We start from the raw sequence: 16,641 nt of genomic DNA on the forward strand, positions 1-16,641 counted from the left end.
TTATCTTAATTATATCCTCCATTTTACATATTTTATTCTTTTCTAACTACTTAAAATGGATCAACCTATTTTCCAATAGATTCATTTAGGACTTCATTTCCTTCTAAGATCTGTCTTAATATAAAGAGTTTTCCTTATTGTTTGATTCTAAATATTTCCTAATTTCAGATTTGATTAATTCTTTGGCTTAGAGGTTAATTGGAAGAGCGACTCTTAGTTTTGAAACATGCACAGTATTGCTAGTTAGCATTTTTCCACTAAGATCTAGCTTAATGGTATTATAGTCAGAGAACATATACTTATGATCTTAATGCTTTGAAATTTATTGCTAATTTCCCTTTAGCTCAGTGTATTGAAAATGTTCTTTATGCACTTGAAAAGAATATGTCTTCTGTAGCCGTAGGTGTGATACTATGCACACACACACACACACACACGTTAGGTAGAGAAAATTATTGCGTGGTACAAATAGTCTATATCCCTGCTTATTTTTGTCTGCTTGTTCTAGCAATTATTGACATGGTGGTATATAAAAAAAATCTCCCACAGTAATTATGGCATGGTCTGCTTCTCCTCTCTGGAGGCTGTGTTATTAAATGGATATATATTTTAAGTTGTCATATCTTCACAGTAAAGAAAAACTTTTATGATTAAGAATTGACCTTTATTTCTAGAAATGCTTTTTGCCTTAACAACCTTTTTTGTCTGATATTAATTAAATACCCCTGTTTTCTTTTGGTTTAGAATTTGCCTGATATATTTTTATTCAGCCTTTTACTTCTAGTCTTTTTGTATCCTTAGGGCTTTTCTCTGTCTCCTGCAAATAGCATTTTAGGTCATCTTTTAGATACTTATTCAGTTCTTACAATCTAATCTTTGTTTTTAACCCAAGTGTTTAATCCATTTATTTTATTGTGAATGCTGATCTATTTGTATATGTGTCTATCATTTTTCTGGGTTTTCTATTTGCGTCGCTTGCTCTAGTATTCTCCCTCCGCCTCTCAATTCCTTCTCCTACCTCTCCCCTCTTTCTTTTTTGATTTTTTGTTTTCTCTAGATTCCCTTATCCATTTCCCCCTTTCCTTTCGTTTGGAAAGAAAATACTCTTTTTTTTCCTTTGTTTTATCCTTAGAAATTGCAGCATTAATAGTTAACCGAAAGTCGAGTAGCTAAAACCTTTATCTTCATTCCAGTTACTCCCTCCCAACTTACCGTTAAATATTTAATTTTATCTTGCTTTTAAAAAGCTATGTGAAAGCATACATTGTATAAAAATGAAGAATGATGTAAAAAAATATATAAAATAATAATAAAATTTAAAAAATAAATAAATGAAAAGCTATGTGACTTAATCAGTGACCAACAATTCTAGTCATTGTGCAAACAAACCTCAAATTTCAGTAGCTTAGCCCAATGATGTTTTATTCCTCACTCGTGTCATAGTCTGGTGCCAGTCAGACCCCTCCAGGTGTGAGTCCTTCTAAAAGTGACGTCACCACATCTGAAAAAGCCTGTACAACCTTCAAAGCTGGCCTCCTATTTGTGGCAAGATGGGAGGGAGGCTGAGGCTCGATTCAAGTTCTAAAGAATCAGGCTTTTTAGTGAGGCTCATGGTTTCATTTGCAATACAATTCCTCCAAAACTTATAGGGCTTCTAAGTCTCTCTGGTGGCATTCTGGATAATTTCTTCTGCTTTATCTTCCACTCACTTTTTCTCTTCTGAACCGGATCGAATCTGATGTGAAACTCCTCCACAGAGCTTTTAACGTTGTGTTACACTTTTCATTTCCAGAAGTTCCATTTATTTCTCAAAATCCTTGGTGATTATTTATAGCTCCTTACTCTCTGCTCATACCTTCAAGTTTTCCTTTTCCTTTAAGCATTCTATATCTAGTTATGCAGCCCATCTCTGGCTTATAATTTTCTTACCAGAAGATATTGAATGGCCATTTTCATTTCTTCTTATAGTTTTGTTTTATTGAGGTAATGTCATTTACCTCAATGTATAAGATTTAGAGGAACAGGTTCACACCTCCTCAGATGTCTGTTACCACACCTCCCCCACCACCAAACACTCATAACTGTTTACCCCAGGCCATTGAGCCTACTCCTCCCTCTGTTCTCACCCCTGCCCACCCTCCCCTTCTAGCAGCCTCAATTCTGCAACATATTTGTAAGGTTTGTTTTGGTTTAGTTTTGTCAGTTCCTTTGTTCCTTCCCTCAACTCCTCCCCCATATTCCACATGTGCGTGAAACCATCAGGTGTTTGTCTGCTTCCTTCTGACTTATTTCACTTAACATAATCTCTTCTACTTCCACCAATGTGGTCAGAAATATGAATGGCCCTTTTCACATCTGTGGCTTCTCCTGAATCTCACCCACTCCCGATGCCCTGTTGTTTGCTTGTTACTATAATTCAGACACTTTTGTAGGGGCAGAGGAGGAGGGGAATGCTTCTAGAATTTGGTTCCTTCATAATGTATTTGATTCACTTCTGCAAGATATCTTGCAGGATTGCTCTAAATTAAATCCTCAGCTGAAACAGGTAGAGTGAATTCAGCTAAAACGCTGTGTGAACAACACTTCGTGGCTCCAAATTCTCACTGTCAATTCCACCTGGTCCCCCACCCTCAACCTGGCATCTGACACCTGACATTTTAGGTTAATTTCTGGCTTGTCCTTTCGTCGAGGGGCAAACCCTTTGGGATCTGGTCTTGGTGGATTGGAGAAATCCCCATTAGACTGGCTACCATAGGCAAACCCAGGGCTGTCTCCTGCTCCCATATCTCATGACACCATTAAAACCTAAACCCAGATTCACTCAATTTTGCAGACATCTTCAGAGAAAAGGTTGGCTTCAGCAATCTATTTCTATCTCTGAATCCCCCTGTTTATTTATTTTCTAGCTGCAGCATAGCTTATTCTGTTCATAGATCACAATGCTCTTAAGATTGTAGTATCCATGATTTTTAGAAATTTTTTGATGGAAAGAAGAATCCAAGGGGGACACCATATAATCTACAATAGGACCCTGTCTTCTGCTGATATTTTTCACAAAAACAAGGCCCATTTCATCACCAAGGGGCCTCCCCAGGAGAAGAACAAATATTAGACTCACTTTTCATTCTGTTCTAAGAGTAAAGCATTCTCATTAAAGTGAGTTGAAAAATATATACAAATTTAACTCAAAGATTAGAAATATTTGATTATATTTCTCTACAAATATATCCATGTTACCAATTTGGTTTATTTCCCTCTAGTCTGTATCCCACTCAATCAAAGTTTGTATATTAGTTGTGAGATTAACTAGAAACTTGGTGAGTTAAATATGAAGGAATATTCAGCAGCTGCTGAAAGCAATAGTTTATAAATTTTCTACAATAATGCAAAGAAATTTTTTTTTCTGGTAAGTTTTTATTTATTTTTTTAAATTAATTTATTTATACAAGCACTGGGTACAGTCAGAAGCGCAGGAGGGTGAGAGAATTCACCAGAGAAAGAGTGGGGAGCAGAACAGGCAGAAGGAGCGAAGTACACTGCTGAGGGGAGCAGCAGGCCTGGCAGGAGAGATCTGTCGCATCATGTGGGACCCTCGCCGGCGGCCAACTGGCGCTGCAGAGGCTGCAGGCGGCTTCGCAGCCCAGCGCTCAACTGCTGCGCCACTGGGGAGGCCCAGGAACATATTTTTGATGTAATCTAAGTTGGGTAAAGATGACAGAAAGCGATGGGATGGGGGAAAGGTGAGGGCCTGGGGAACCTGGATGCAAGGGGTGAGGGGATGCTCCCTGGACCACCCATTCTAGGCTTCAGCAAGAGCCAGCTGGCTCATGCCGAACCACTGCCCCCCAGCAGGCCCTCAAATATATGCTGACTGACTGGCTAATGTTAGGAACCCCAAGTTCAGATATTTCTGGGATAGCAAGTGAAGGGATCCTATTTTCTTTCTCCTTACAAAAGACAACAAACAAATAGAGGATGAATCAATTTGTGTCCTAAAACGACAATTATATACAATCTGCATATAGTTTAGTGTAAGCTTAATTATGGACTGCAAACTGCTATCTAAGGGGATTCTAATATTCATTTCTAAAACTCCTTCCCTCTACCAAGGAACTGATGGAAACCATTAGCCAGGTGCAATTAAGGCAAAAGTCAATGCTGGTCATTTTGCTCAGGTGTCAGTGAGCGTGGCAGTGCTCTCTGGTGGTGACCCCCCCGGTTTTGTGACGTGGTAGGTCCTGTTATCCAGTGTCAAGGCCCAATGACAGCCTCTGCTTTTGCTCTTGCCCAGAGTTTACTGAGAGAATGTAGACTTCTATCAATTGTGTTGCTAAGGAAACAGCATTTTCCCCATATCCTCCACAAAAGGGTTCCTAGTTACTAATGCTCAGTTTTACTTTTGCTTGTCAGATGCCTCTTTGTCCAGTAAATAGAACTGGTGTTTTAAGGCTGTTTCCAGTGTAAGGGAAATAACTTGCAGATTAAGTATAAAGAGAATATAACTGCCACCACCCTTCCTACCTTCCATCCCCCCATCTCCCCTCCCCCTGCACCAACCTACCTCTGCAACCATGTAGAGACACAGATCTAGCCCTTCCTGTGTAAAAGCATTAATGCTCCTCCCTCGGGACCTCCTCACTGCTGTTTGGGTGAACAAAGTGTTGCTGCACTGTTCTGTTCAGCACCCCAGCTTCACCCCTAGGCCAGAGCCTAGATCTGTGCAGATGCTCTATAAACATCCAATGACAGCTGAACCCAGATATTTCTTCCTAACAAATTAGAGAACCACACACATTTTTAATTTTTTTTTTAAGTGTTTACACATCTCCATGCACGGTGCTTCTGCTCCCCTGGAGGACTTAGTCCAACTGGGTTCACGGTGAAGACTTTCTCAGGCTTTGCCTGTTCTCTGTAACTTGCCTACTTGTTTCCTGAGAGCAGCAGCCCACAGACCTCCCTCCACACACTACTGGCATTCAATCAGGTGGGCATCTGGTCGATCAGTTAAATAACTCTATGAATTGGTCTCCATGAAATCATAGGCACTTGCAATTTCAGAGCTAGTGGGGGCAACAGGTGTTGCCCAGGGCACCAAGATGAGAAATGCCCTGAGAGATGATTGGGCGATACCTGTTGAAAGCAGTGGGCCATGAAAGACTAGCTTCTGTTCAAGTCAAGAGTGGGCCTGTTCTTACTTATTTGTGAGCTCCATCACACCACACTCTACCCCCTTACAAAAGGTTCCTGTTCTAGAGGACTGAGGCTTCAGAACAGGGTAAAGGAGGCAAGACCACCAGCCCAGTGGTAGACCCCTGACTTTTCCACAATCAGTGATGTGTTTGAATAACAGGAACAAATGTCTCTGAAAGCAGCATCCCAGGAGCACCTGTCTTAATGGATTGAATTGCTCTGTGCTCTTCCCAGACCTTCACTTGATGAAGGGTGATGAGAAAAGCTGCCAGAACCTAACAGTCTCTTTCTCTCTGCAGCTGCGGGTTTTCAAGCTGGCCAAATCCTGGCCAACCTTAAACACACTCATCAAGATCATCGGAAACTCCGTGGGGGCGCTGGGGAACCTGACCTTCATCCTAGCCATCATTGTCTTTATCTTCGCTCTGGTTGGCAAGCAGCTCCTCGGGGAAAGTTACCTGCAGGAACGGTGCCTTACCACCAACATGTCCATTCCCAAGGAAGGCTGCCCCCGCTGGCACATGCACGACTTCTTCCACTCCTTCCTTGTCATCTTCCGGATCCTCTGTGGAGAGTGGATTGAGAACATGTGGGTCTGCATGCAAGTGGGCCAGAAATCCATATGCCTCATCCTTTTCTTGACAGTGATGGTGCTGGGGAATCTGGTGGTGAGTGCTGAGCCCCCTGGGGGCCCTGGCTTGTGGGCAATGGAGGAGATGTCTGGGTCATCCCAAAAAGCTTTGACATTGCACATTTTTATGCCCACATTCTACCTCCCTGATCAAATAGTCGTCAAGCTTTTCAGTCATGTGGGATACAATAAAAGAATTGTCCCAAGGGAGGCAGCCTGACTTGCAAGGATAAGCCATGTGATGGAGGAGACCTGAGTTAGCACCCTGACTCCACCACTAGTAAAACTGGGTGACCCAGCACAAGAAGCAACCTCCCCACACTTCAATTTCCTCAAAATCAAGCAAATAGTGCTTACTCATAGGCTTATTGAGAGAATTAAATTGCAGGAGATGACATACGCAAATTGCTTCGTGCAGTGGCTGGGCCATGGCAGAAACTCAATAAGTGGGAGCTGTTAGTTGTAGAAAAGAAAGAAAAAGTCCTTTCCTGTTCTAGAGGGTCTCAGTAGATATTTTTCTTCAGCAGTAGAAATGACTGATTTCTCCAAACTACACAGGTCCAAGCTAGGAGCAAGAGGCAAGCTCACAGGACTGGATGAAAGTGAACATTTGGGTCATGGACAACATCCAATGTCACACTGATTATGACAAAATCCATTCCCACATTTGGGGGAGCCCCTCTGGGGGCCTCCTTCCCAATTGGCCTCTGAACCCCTTCTCGGGTCCATTCTGGCTCCTTACCCTCGGTCTCTAATTCTGGGTGCTCTTGCTGGCTGGGGTGGGGTTGGGGGACAGTGTGTATTTCCAGGAGCCCCTTTCTTTGCCCTGGAAGTCAACCAACTTGGATTCTTTACCCATAAGCACTTTACAGACAGGAGGAAACTAAACCAAGAGGGAACATGAAGTAATACATCTAAAGTCTTCCAAGTCTTCCCTACCCTATTCCCTGAGCCAGAGATTCCTTCTGCCCACATTCCCACGTGCAGGGGGGGCTTGGCCCAAAAGTCTTTCTTTCAGTCTGAGTGCACCATCCTGCAGTACCACAGGTGTCCCTAACCCTCACCCAGAAAGCTTGCCTCTCTGAACACTTTTATATGTTCACTCTGGGAGGTAAGGAGTCCCCACTCCCTACCTACAGGTGAAGAACATGAAGTTGGAAGCAGCAAGATGTGCCAAGGATTCTGGAGTGAGGACTGGAACCCAGGGCATCGGCAGGTGGTGGTGGTCCTGGGCAGGCACATGCCTTTCCTCTCTGTTGTCCCTGAGTGTCCCCTTTGCTCAGCAGGGGTGATTCTCCTCTCCTCAGAGAATGTGCTTCCAAGCTTTGTCCTCACAAGGCAAGCCATTCTGGGACATCCCCAAGGCTCCCCTCGGATGCACTCAGGATGCCCACTCCCTCATGTGTGGACAGGGAGAGTCCCACATGTGGTGGTCCTGCCTTCCAGCTGCCCACCTGGTGGGTCATGGCGGGGCTCAGCTCCTTGACTGAGGCACCTCCCCACCCGGTCCTTCTCTTCAGGTGCTCAACCTGTTCATTGCCCTGCTGCTGAATTCCTTCAGTGCCGACAACCTCACAGCCCCAGAGGACGATGGGGAGGTGAACAACCTGCAGGTGGCTCTGGCCAGGATTCAGGCATTTGGCTGTCGCTTCAAGAAGGCCTTTCACAACTTCTTCGGCAGGCCCTGCCTTCTTCCCCGGCCCAAGGAGGAGCCCCAGCTGGTGGTGAAGCTCCCCCTCTCCAACGCCAAAGCGGAGAACCACATTGCTGTCGACGTGACAGCAGGGAGCCCCGGACATTTCCTGGCCCCCAAAGGCCCCAGGGAAGACCACACTGACTTCATCACCAATCCTAATGTCTGGGTCTCTGTGCCCATCGCAGAGGGCGAATCTGACCTGGATGACTTGGAGGAGGATGGGGAAGAAGATGCTCAGGGCTCCAAACAGGAAGTGAACCCCCCAGGGCAGGTGAGTGTTCTCAAAAGAACAGCCACAGAAAGCAGGGAAAGGCCTCAGGGCTTGAGTGATCCAAGACAGAGGGGAAATTTGATAAAGAGATTTTCCAGTGGCAGGGCTGGCACAGACTGGAAGAGTCCCTGATGTAAGCCAGTACCAACCTTGGCCAGCTTTCCAGAGGGGGTGGCATGTGAGCAGGGTCTGGAAGAAAGGGTCAAAACCCCCCATGCAAGCATGAAGGCAGGGATTGCTTGAGCCCTAGTCCTCACTCAGATGATAGAGGATTGTCTCTCACTCTGCCGCATACCCTGCCCAACCCAGGCTCTGTGCACGAGATGCTAGTGAGAGTTCCTCTGAACCGGATGTTGTCCAAGAGCAAGGCTTGTCAAATATTCGCCAGCAGCCTAAGGAGTCCAGTTTATCATGACAAGGGATGTCGCTGGGAAATGACACTGGTTCCTTTTGTAGCCAAAGAATTTGAAGTATATTTAAGCTGTTGGTAACATATATTTTTTTAAGCACTCTGCATAATTTCTAGCCACCTCAAGCCTTGCTAGCCCCTTCTCAGAGACTTGGGGTGTTGTCACTGCAGGGGAAGGGAGGGATCCTTATGGGACCTGGGGACATGCAGGGCTGCTGCCCAGGCCACTGAGTGGCCTCAGACAGCTATGCTTTGAGTCTGCAGCTCTTCCATAGCCTTCTTCCCTGCCACTGTCACTTGTCTTGTGTTCCAGTGGCTGCTGTTATCAGCTGCCATATTTTACATGCCTTTGTCTGAGTGACAGCCGAGGGCAGGGTGTCACCATCCCCAGAGTAAAAGGACATGAACTCTGAGATGACTGTCTCTACTCAGAGAAATTTCACTTACTTTGAGGTAAGTTCTGAAGGGATTCCAGATGGTACGTTCACTACCATTCTGACCATTGGACAAGTAATAATGATCGTGGCTTACAGTTATTGAGCCCAGGAATTTGTGCAAAATGTTTCATAAGCATAACATATTTAGTCATCAACATAAACAAATGACATAGATCTTACCTTCTCAATTTTACAAATGGGAAAATGATCAAAGAGATTCCATAAGCTGCCTAAGGTCACACAGCTTGTAGGTAATGGAGCCGAGATTAAAACACAGATCTATTGGTAATAGAGTGTGTATGTTCATTTCACACAAGTGTGTGCATATGTGTGAGTGTGTGTGCATGTAAGCATGTATGTCACTTGCATACATAGTTGGCCCAACAGACTACATTGTGCAAGATATCTTCAAATTTAGAAATGGGCAGCTGAGTGTGGGCCCAGGTATTCAGCCAGGGTCCTATCTCACTAGCAGGAGAAGCTGCAGCAAGTCCAGCAGTGTGAGGACCACCTGGGGCCCAGAAGCCCCAGCTCCAGAACATCCTCTGAGGACCTGGCACCATATCTGGTTGAGAAGTGGAAAGATGAGCCTGCTGCTCAGGCCCCTGCAGAGGTAGGTATGTGAGTTTGCCGGAGAGATTGAGGCACCTGTGGGACACTGCCCAGCAGGGTCATGGGGGCTAGAGGATAGGGCTGGATGGAGTATTCTAGATTATACTCGAAAGTGTAACCTCATTTATAATCTTGGGAAGTTTTAAAATCCTTCCTTACCTATGGACTAATCTACATGAGGCCCACAGAAGAGTGAGCTTCTGTGAGCTAGGAGGCACGAGGACCAGTTCCTCGACCTCTCTGCACCTCCTGTCTCCATCTATGAAACTGAATGGTAATGCCTACAGTGTGGGATTCTTGTGATGCTGAAAGGAGATGCTGCTTGTCAAGTGTTTAGCTCCTGCCTCAGATGGAGTAAGTGCCCAGAAAATGACAGCCAAGGAAAAAAAAAAAAGGAAAACAAAAGACAAAGCCCAAAGAAAGTTAAATATCCTCAGAGCCAGCAGATAACAGTCAGAGCTGCTCACAGACGGGTGAGGAAGGCCTTCCTGTGACTCCCCCACACCCGCACCCCACACCTCTTTTGTCCACATCATCTTCTCTAACCAAAAACAGGCTGTTTCAGGGGAGCTGCTGTCTGGAGGTGAGTAGTGTACTAACAGTCTTACAGAGACTGAGCAGGAGGAAGAATCAGGGTTTAGGAATGCCTTGTATGAGGTGAAAATAAACCTTCTGGTCATGGCAAATCTTTGAAAAAACAATATAGGGAAAGAGCAATCCATAAGGATTTAGTGTGTTTAATGCCATTACATTAAATTCAAGAATTTAACTCTACTCGTAGCCATTGAGTGCTGACGCTGGGACAGGCCCTGAGCTGGGCAAAGATAAGGAAGACAAAATTCATCCCCAAAGTTATCAAGCTCTTCAGCTTGAGGAATGTGAGCCTCTGGCTGTGTGCCTTTGGGCCAAGCTGACCACAGCATGGGAGATAAGAGGGTGGATGGGATCTGGAGGCCCTGGAGACAGAAGCACTTTGCTCTGGCTGGGCCTAAGCAAGAGTGGCCACCTTCTCCATGCAGATGTTCTGTTTCTGCTACACTTCTAAGGACTCCCCTGGAGAGTCTTCTCGACTTGATGTTTTCAGTACAAAACTACTGGGGATTGTTTTTGTTTGTGTTTTTGTTTTTACTCCATGACCTTGGTCAGGCAGGGAGGGGCCTGACAATGACAGATGGGGACCCACCCCACCATTTGGGTCCATTAGCCGAGCTATCAGGTTTACTAATATGACAGCAGCTTCAACTCCTAATTGAATTCATCTGGAGACATTATAGGGCTGGAGCTGCCAGGAGGGCAGCAGGGCCCCGCAGCATTGCTCCGTGATTAAATATTCAAGCCCAGTGAATGCTGAGAGTCTTTATGGGTGTAATTACGGTGTCTCGGGTCATTGCCAGCACTCCATCAGGGGCCTGGAGTTTTAAAGCCTCGCACACCAAACCCCTGGGGCTCCACAGAGAGCATCGCTGTTCTGAGCCTCAGCTGACAAGGCACCAAACACACAAGGGACACCATTGTGGGTCCCAGCAGCCAGTCCCGAGGCCTGAGGTGCTTTCCCTGCACCTCAGAACTCTCAGCCTGTCTGACCTACAGTGACAATATGCAGGTTTGCTGGACCCCTCAGAGAATGGGGTTCACTGCCCTGGACTTCTGCCCTGCAGGGAGTGGATGACACAAGCTCCTCCGAAGGCAGCACAGTGGACTGCCTGGACCCCGAGGAGATCCTGAAGAAGATCCCCGAGCTGGCAGATGACCTTGATGAACCAGATGACTGCTTCGCAGAAGGTAACGTGGCTGTCAAGGGCCTCCATGTGTTAGCAGTAGTTAGGGCCAAAATCCAGTTCTACAAACACTCCTCTGGGCACCTCTGTGTCTAAGGCCCTGAACTGGGGCCCACAGGAGACAGACCAACGCGGCCCATCACTGCCTCACTCCCGGCCTGAGGGGCCAGCATTAAAAACCCCTCATAGTCTGGTGGAGGTAGGTATCTGCCTCTCAGGCCGAGTCAAACATGCACATGCGTGCTGTGCCTCCCTCGTCACCCTCGACAACACCTCACTGAGGTATAACCTAGCTTTCCTGAGGTTGAAAAGGAAAAAGCTAGTCGCCACCATAAACGCTTTTGATTTGGGAAATAAAGAAGCCATAGGAAGCCACGTTGCATCCTTGTCCCTCAGTCTTTTCTGTAACTTTTAAAGGTAGAACCTGCTCTTTACTCTTCCTCAATGTTTACAACAGCAGGCACAAGAGAAAATTGTGCAATAAATGAATCTATATATAGTTTATACCACAAAGACAATTTGGCCCTCAGAAATTAAGAGAAACCACTTGACTGAGTTTCCACTTCCATCTGGCCCTGAGCTCCTCCCAGCCATGCGGCAGCTTCTTAGTAGAGCACAGGCTCAGGGCCTCACCCATCAGACACTCCAGGCCCATGGCCACAGCTCTCAGGCCTGCAGAGACAGGCAGGGCTAAGGACAGGGGCCTCTGGTCTCATCATCATCAGTAGGAAGGCAGATGGTTGGGGAGGACAACATAGTGGGCAACTCGATGGTGGAAAAGAACACCTGAAGGGCAGGGTTGAGAGACTTCTTTCCTTTTCCAGGAAAGAATTCCTCTGCAGAGGAGTGGTGAGGGGGTTTCCCAGCAGAGTGGTCCTCCCTCCCCAGGGGACATGGCTCACCATCAGTCACCTCTCCCCCCAGGCTGCGTTCGCCACTGTCCCTGGTGCAAAGTGAACACCACCAAGTTCCCATGGGCCACGGGCTGGCAGGTGCGCAAGGTCTGCTACCGCATTGTGGAGCACAGCTGGTTTGAGAGCTTCATCATCTTCATGATCCTGCTCAGCAGTGGGTCCCTGGTAAGAAGAGGCAGGGTCCTGCCCCCAAGTCCCCCAGAAGAGATGCCCCACAAAGGCCCTGGAACTGCCTCAGTGCCTGACTCCTGGGCTCAAAGGTCCCCAACTGGTTGACTGGAGGAACTGCAGGCCAGCACGAGGGCTTCTCCTCAGGCTGAGCCTAGCTGTAAATCTTTCGAGCATGAGCAGATACATCCCATTTTATAGATGGGGCAATGGACGCTTCAAGGGTTTAAGGGCTGCGTCCAAAATTACCCATTTTGTCAGTAATGAAACCTAACTTGGTCCTCTTTTGATCCCAAAGTCCCTGACTTTCCACTCTGTAACCCCCAAAACACACTGGATTTCTCTGAAGGCCCAGGACATAGAGAACCGAGTTTCCCTGTCTTCTCAAGCCACTTAGTGTTACTGCTAGCACAAGTTCAAAACTCACAGCCAGTTGTTACAAGGATACTTCTCAAAATTTAATCACCTGGGGAGTTTGTAAAAATACAGATTCTGATTCCATAGGTCATGGGCAGGGCCTGAGAATCTGCATTTCCCGTGAGCTCCCAGGTGATGCTGATGGTGCTGGCCCTTGTGCCACTCTTTGGATAATAAGGCCTTACTGGTGTCAAGGTTCTGAGTTAGGTGACACTTCCTAAGTCCCTTGCCGAATGTTCAGCTGTGCAGCAAGGAAGGATGAGTCTCTGCACCATGGCTCAGCCTCCCTGCACGATGGCAACTATGCTTCCTGAGAAGCCACAGCAGACACAGGCACAGGAGGGCGCCCCTCATCCTCAGCTGTCGCACTGAGCACATCAGGAAGTAGAAGCCCAAAGATGTGAAGGCAACGACCTGCCTGGGATCCAGGCCAATTCGCAAGAGGGGACAGGAGCCCCACTCTCCTGACTCAAGGGTTTCCATGTGTCTTGCTCCCCAGAGGCCATGTGTCAAGGAAACATACCGAATACCTAGGCAAATGCTGAAATGCCAGCTTTCCCAGGAAGGGTGCCCAAACACTTTAGCATGTGGCTGCAGCCTTAGGGAGAGACAAAGGCAAATGGGAAGGCCTGACCTGAGCGGTAGGAGGAAATGGAGGCCACCCCTGGCACAAAGCAAGGAGCAGGGACTGTCCTGCCAGGGTGGGTGAGTGGGAGGGACAGGCAGCTTCTGAAGCTGCCCATTGTCCTGGCACCGGGTAGAACTGTCTATGGAGCCAGCAGTCCCAATACAGTGCTGGGCACAGAGGTCATGTTGCAGGGCAAGGGCAGGCTGGCTGGCATGTTCTCCAGGCCTGTCCTTCCCTCCTTTCTGTCTACCCTGATGAATATAATAAGCACATTGGCCTAAGGGTTTTCCTCATGAGCTCCTGGCTTCTGGCTTCCCACAGGGCTTCTTTCCACTTTTTCTTCTCCGCTGTCCCTCCCCTTCTCCGCCCCCCCTCCTCCCCACCCCCCAACCTCTGGCCCAGCTTCTCCAGACTCCCCAGCTGCCCCCCTCCCTCCAACAGGGAGCCAGATCCTGCCCAGCTGCTGGTCCCACCCCAGCCCCTCACCTCCCCATCTCCTTCCCAAGGGACTGAACAGGCTGGCACCAAATTTAGTCTTCCTTATGCTTTTACTTAGAGTACTTTTTAAAAAATAGCATGAGTTTTCATCTGACAAAGTAAAGTGCAAGAAAAAAGCAACAACTTGAAAATGATGAGGAAATGCAAAGAAGAAATATCGCCCATTTTCCTATCACTCAAAGAGAATCTCACGTTGAAAACATTTTGGAACACTTCCTTCCCACCTTTCCTGTGCATGTAATATGTAAATATTACAAAGATGAAGCCGCCTTTCTGTGTGCTGCGATTTCTCATTGCACGGCTCATCCGACGGCACTTCATGGCTGCAGTGTGTTGCTTCACAGGAATGCGCCACAGTTTATTTTATCAACCCCTGTGCTTACTTCTAATGTGCACTGAATATCTTTATGTATGCTTTTTGGAGAGGTTGACTTATTTCTGTCTTAGTTCCAGTCTTAGAAACAGAACCGGAAGCGGAGATTCTTGTGGGAGCAGTTTGTGAAGGGGGTGCTCTGAGGTGGAGCCTGTGAGGGAAGCAGGACAGAACAGAGAGGGAGACACATGGCTCCCTGTCTTCCAGCCTCAGCCTGGTGCCAAGGGAGCCTTGTTCCCCTTGAGGCAAAGGTCAACCTTTTATTCATTTATTTATTTTTTAAATTTTACCTTTTTTCCCCTTAATTTTGATATATCATTGTTCACTTTGGTACAATATCTGATCTCTCCCCTCAGGTGTCGTTCCCACAAGTCTCCCACCACCACAGAACCCGTGACCCATCACCATGGTCCCTTGTGCTTTTCCCTGCCCTGTGTTGATCCCCACCTTCCGCCTCCCCTGCCTCAGGGTTTGCCTGCAAGTTTTGCCTTTTTCCTGGCACTTTGTTTGGTTTCCCCATATTCCACCTATAAGTGAAACCATCCATATTTTTCTTTTTCCGTTGGGTCAGCCTTTTAAACTCAGTCAGTCACTGGCTTCTGGCTGCCCCCAGGGTGGGGTATGACCTCCAAGGTGTTTCCCAAGTTGGAAGCAGTCCCCTTCAGCCCGCGAAGTCTTCAGGAAAGGGGGCATGCAAGAGCTCTTTGCAGCCGACATTCACAGCAGCTGGGAGGGAGCACTGGCGCCTGGATCAGGACCGGTGGGGGTTTGGGGGAACCAACAACCTGCAGGATAAACTCCTGAAGGCAGAACTGCTTCAGCTTCCTATTACCAACTGACTTCACAAAAGACTGGTTTCCACTGCCACCCGCCATGTCTGAGAGTAACCCTACCCCACAGTTTCTCAACACTGGAGTCCCCGCACCTTGGCCATTCTTTTTCATCTTCACCAACCTAATAAAAGGAAGATGGCATCTTCTTTTTGCTTGATTTTCCTTGATTACCATGGAGCTAGAATATTCTTTTTCGGAGGTTCATGGCAATTCTTGCTTTCATTGTTGTGAACTGCCTGTGAACATCCTTTGATGCTTTTATTTTTAAACCTAGTCGCTGTTAGCATCCCTTTGGTTCACTTCCAAAATCCAATTTGAGAAGGTGTCCTTTCTCACTTGCATCCAGCTCCCCTGCAAAGCAGAAGCAGGGCTTTGTCCCCATGGGCTCAGAGGAAGTCACAGCTTCCCCACTATCCCATCTGACCTCCCCAGAGAAGAGCAAACAAAATGACGCCAGCTGCTGACAACCCTCCTACCACCAGAGCTGTGGGTCCACACCGCCTGCCTTTCTGCTCTCTTTTTTCCAGGCGTTTGAAGACTGTTACCTTGACCAGAAGCCCACAGTGAAGGCCTTGCTGGAATACACTGACCGGGTGTTCACATTTGTCTTTGTCTTCGAGATGTTGCTCAAGTGGGTGGCCTATGGCTTCAAAAGTTACTTCACAAATGCTTGGTGCTGGCTGGACTTCCTCATCGTGAATGTGAGTGGCTCATGTGGGGTTTGGAGTCCTCACCTCTGATTGCTGCAGCTGGTACAAAGGTCAAGAGGGAACTAGATTCCATCCAGACTAGGACTCTTTGCACCCCACTTCTCTGAGCAAATACACTTGAGACTCTCTTTATATTCCTCAAAAGAGACTTTAAGTATAACCTCCATAAAAGGGACATCATCTTCCCAAGTCTCTGAAAATCAACCAAAGTTTCGGGGCTATTGGGATCTGGCTGTGCCCCTTTGAGGGGAAAGGGAAGGCTGATTTAATACACAGGGAGCTTGGCCACCTCTACACCAGCGTTTCAGATAAGTGATGAATGAAATCCTTAATGAAAGGAAAGGGACTGGATTCTCTCTCAGCCTCTCATAAGGAGGGAGCCAGGACCATGGCTCAGACTGAGGAGTGGTGGGAATGATTTCCTGTCTCCTTTCGCCAGGATTTCCTTTCTGGAACACTAGGGTGACTCTTTTGCTCTCTGCCTGCACTCAGATCTCACTGACAAGCCTCGTAGCAAGAATCCTGCAGTACTCTGACATGGAATCCATCAAAGCCCTTCGGACCCTCCGTGCGCTGAGGCCACTGCGGGCTCTGTCTCGATTTGAAGGCATGCGGGTAAGACCTCTCTCTAAGCTGCTCTGGCCTGCAGCCTGTGGCATCCTTCCCACCTCTATGCCCGGCTCACCACTGAGCTGAGCTTCCGGTCCCACAGGTGGGCTCTGGGTCCTCACCTCCTGCTCAGAGGCTGTTGTGCTTCAGTGTCCTAAATCCCCTCATCCCCGCTTGAGTCCCTTTGCCATCCCCTCTTCCCTTCGCACCTTAAATATCACATCTCCAGGGCGGAAACCCCACTCTCTCCTGTTCTAAGTGAAATGATCCTACTTCACAGCTCCACTGGCATCTCTTACTTCAATCTTCCAGCCCTGCCTTAATTACCAGATATCTCGAGAACATCCCAAGCTGTTGAACTTCCCGTGACAAATGAACTTTAACTCTCCATTAAATGTAGTGATGTCGTCTGCTCAGCAACTTGGCCACCGCCCATTGGAATGTGACTTCTCTCCTCCCTACAGTGG

The 16,641-nt window shown here is 47.4% G+C and overlaps 1 protein-coding gene across 1 annotated transcript in view; it reads left to right on the forward strand.

The window, feature by feature from the left end:
- The window catches only part of SCN10A (sodium voltage-gated channel alpha subunit 10), a gene marked incomplete at both ends in the record, with an annotated part of 68,534 nt that overhangs the window by 39,489 nt on the left and 12,404 nt on the right, over positions 1-16,641 (forward strand). Inside the window, 7 exons of the mRNA XM_084247801.1 lie at positions 5,490-5,858; positions 7,342-7,788; positions 9,107-9,247; positions 10,905-11,028; positions 11,949-12,103; positions 15,383-15,556; positions 16,058-16,180. Coding sequence (XP_084103927.1) covers positions 5,490-5,858; positions 7,342-7,788; positions 9,107-9,247; positions 10,905-11,028; positions 11,949-12,103; positions 15,383-15,556; positions 16,058-16,180 — 1,533 coding nt within the window. The remainder of the gene's footprint in view (positions 1-5,489; positions 5,859-7,341; positions 7,789-9,106; positions 9,248-10,904; positions 11,029-11,948; positions 12,104-15,382; positions 15,557-16,057; positions 16,181-16,641) is intronic.

Source organism: Talpa europaea, assembly GCF_964194135.1.
Source record: "Talpa europaea genome assembly, chromosome: 11".
NCBI classification, from domain to species: Eukaryota; Metazoa; Chordata; class Mammalia; order Eulipotyphla; family Talpidae; genus Talpa; species Talpa europaea.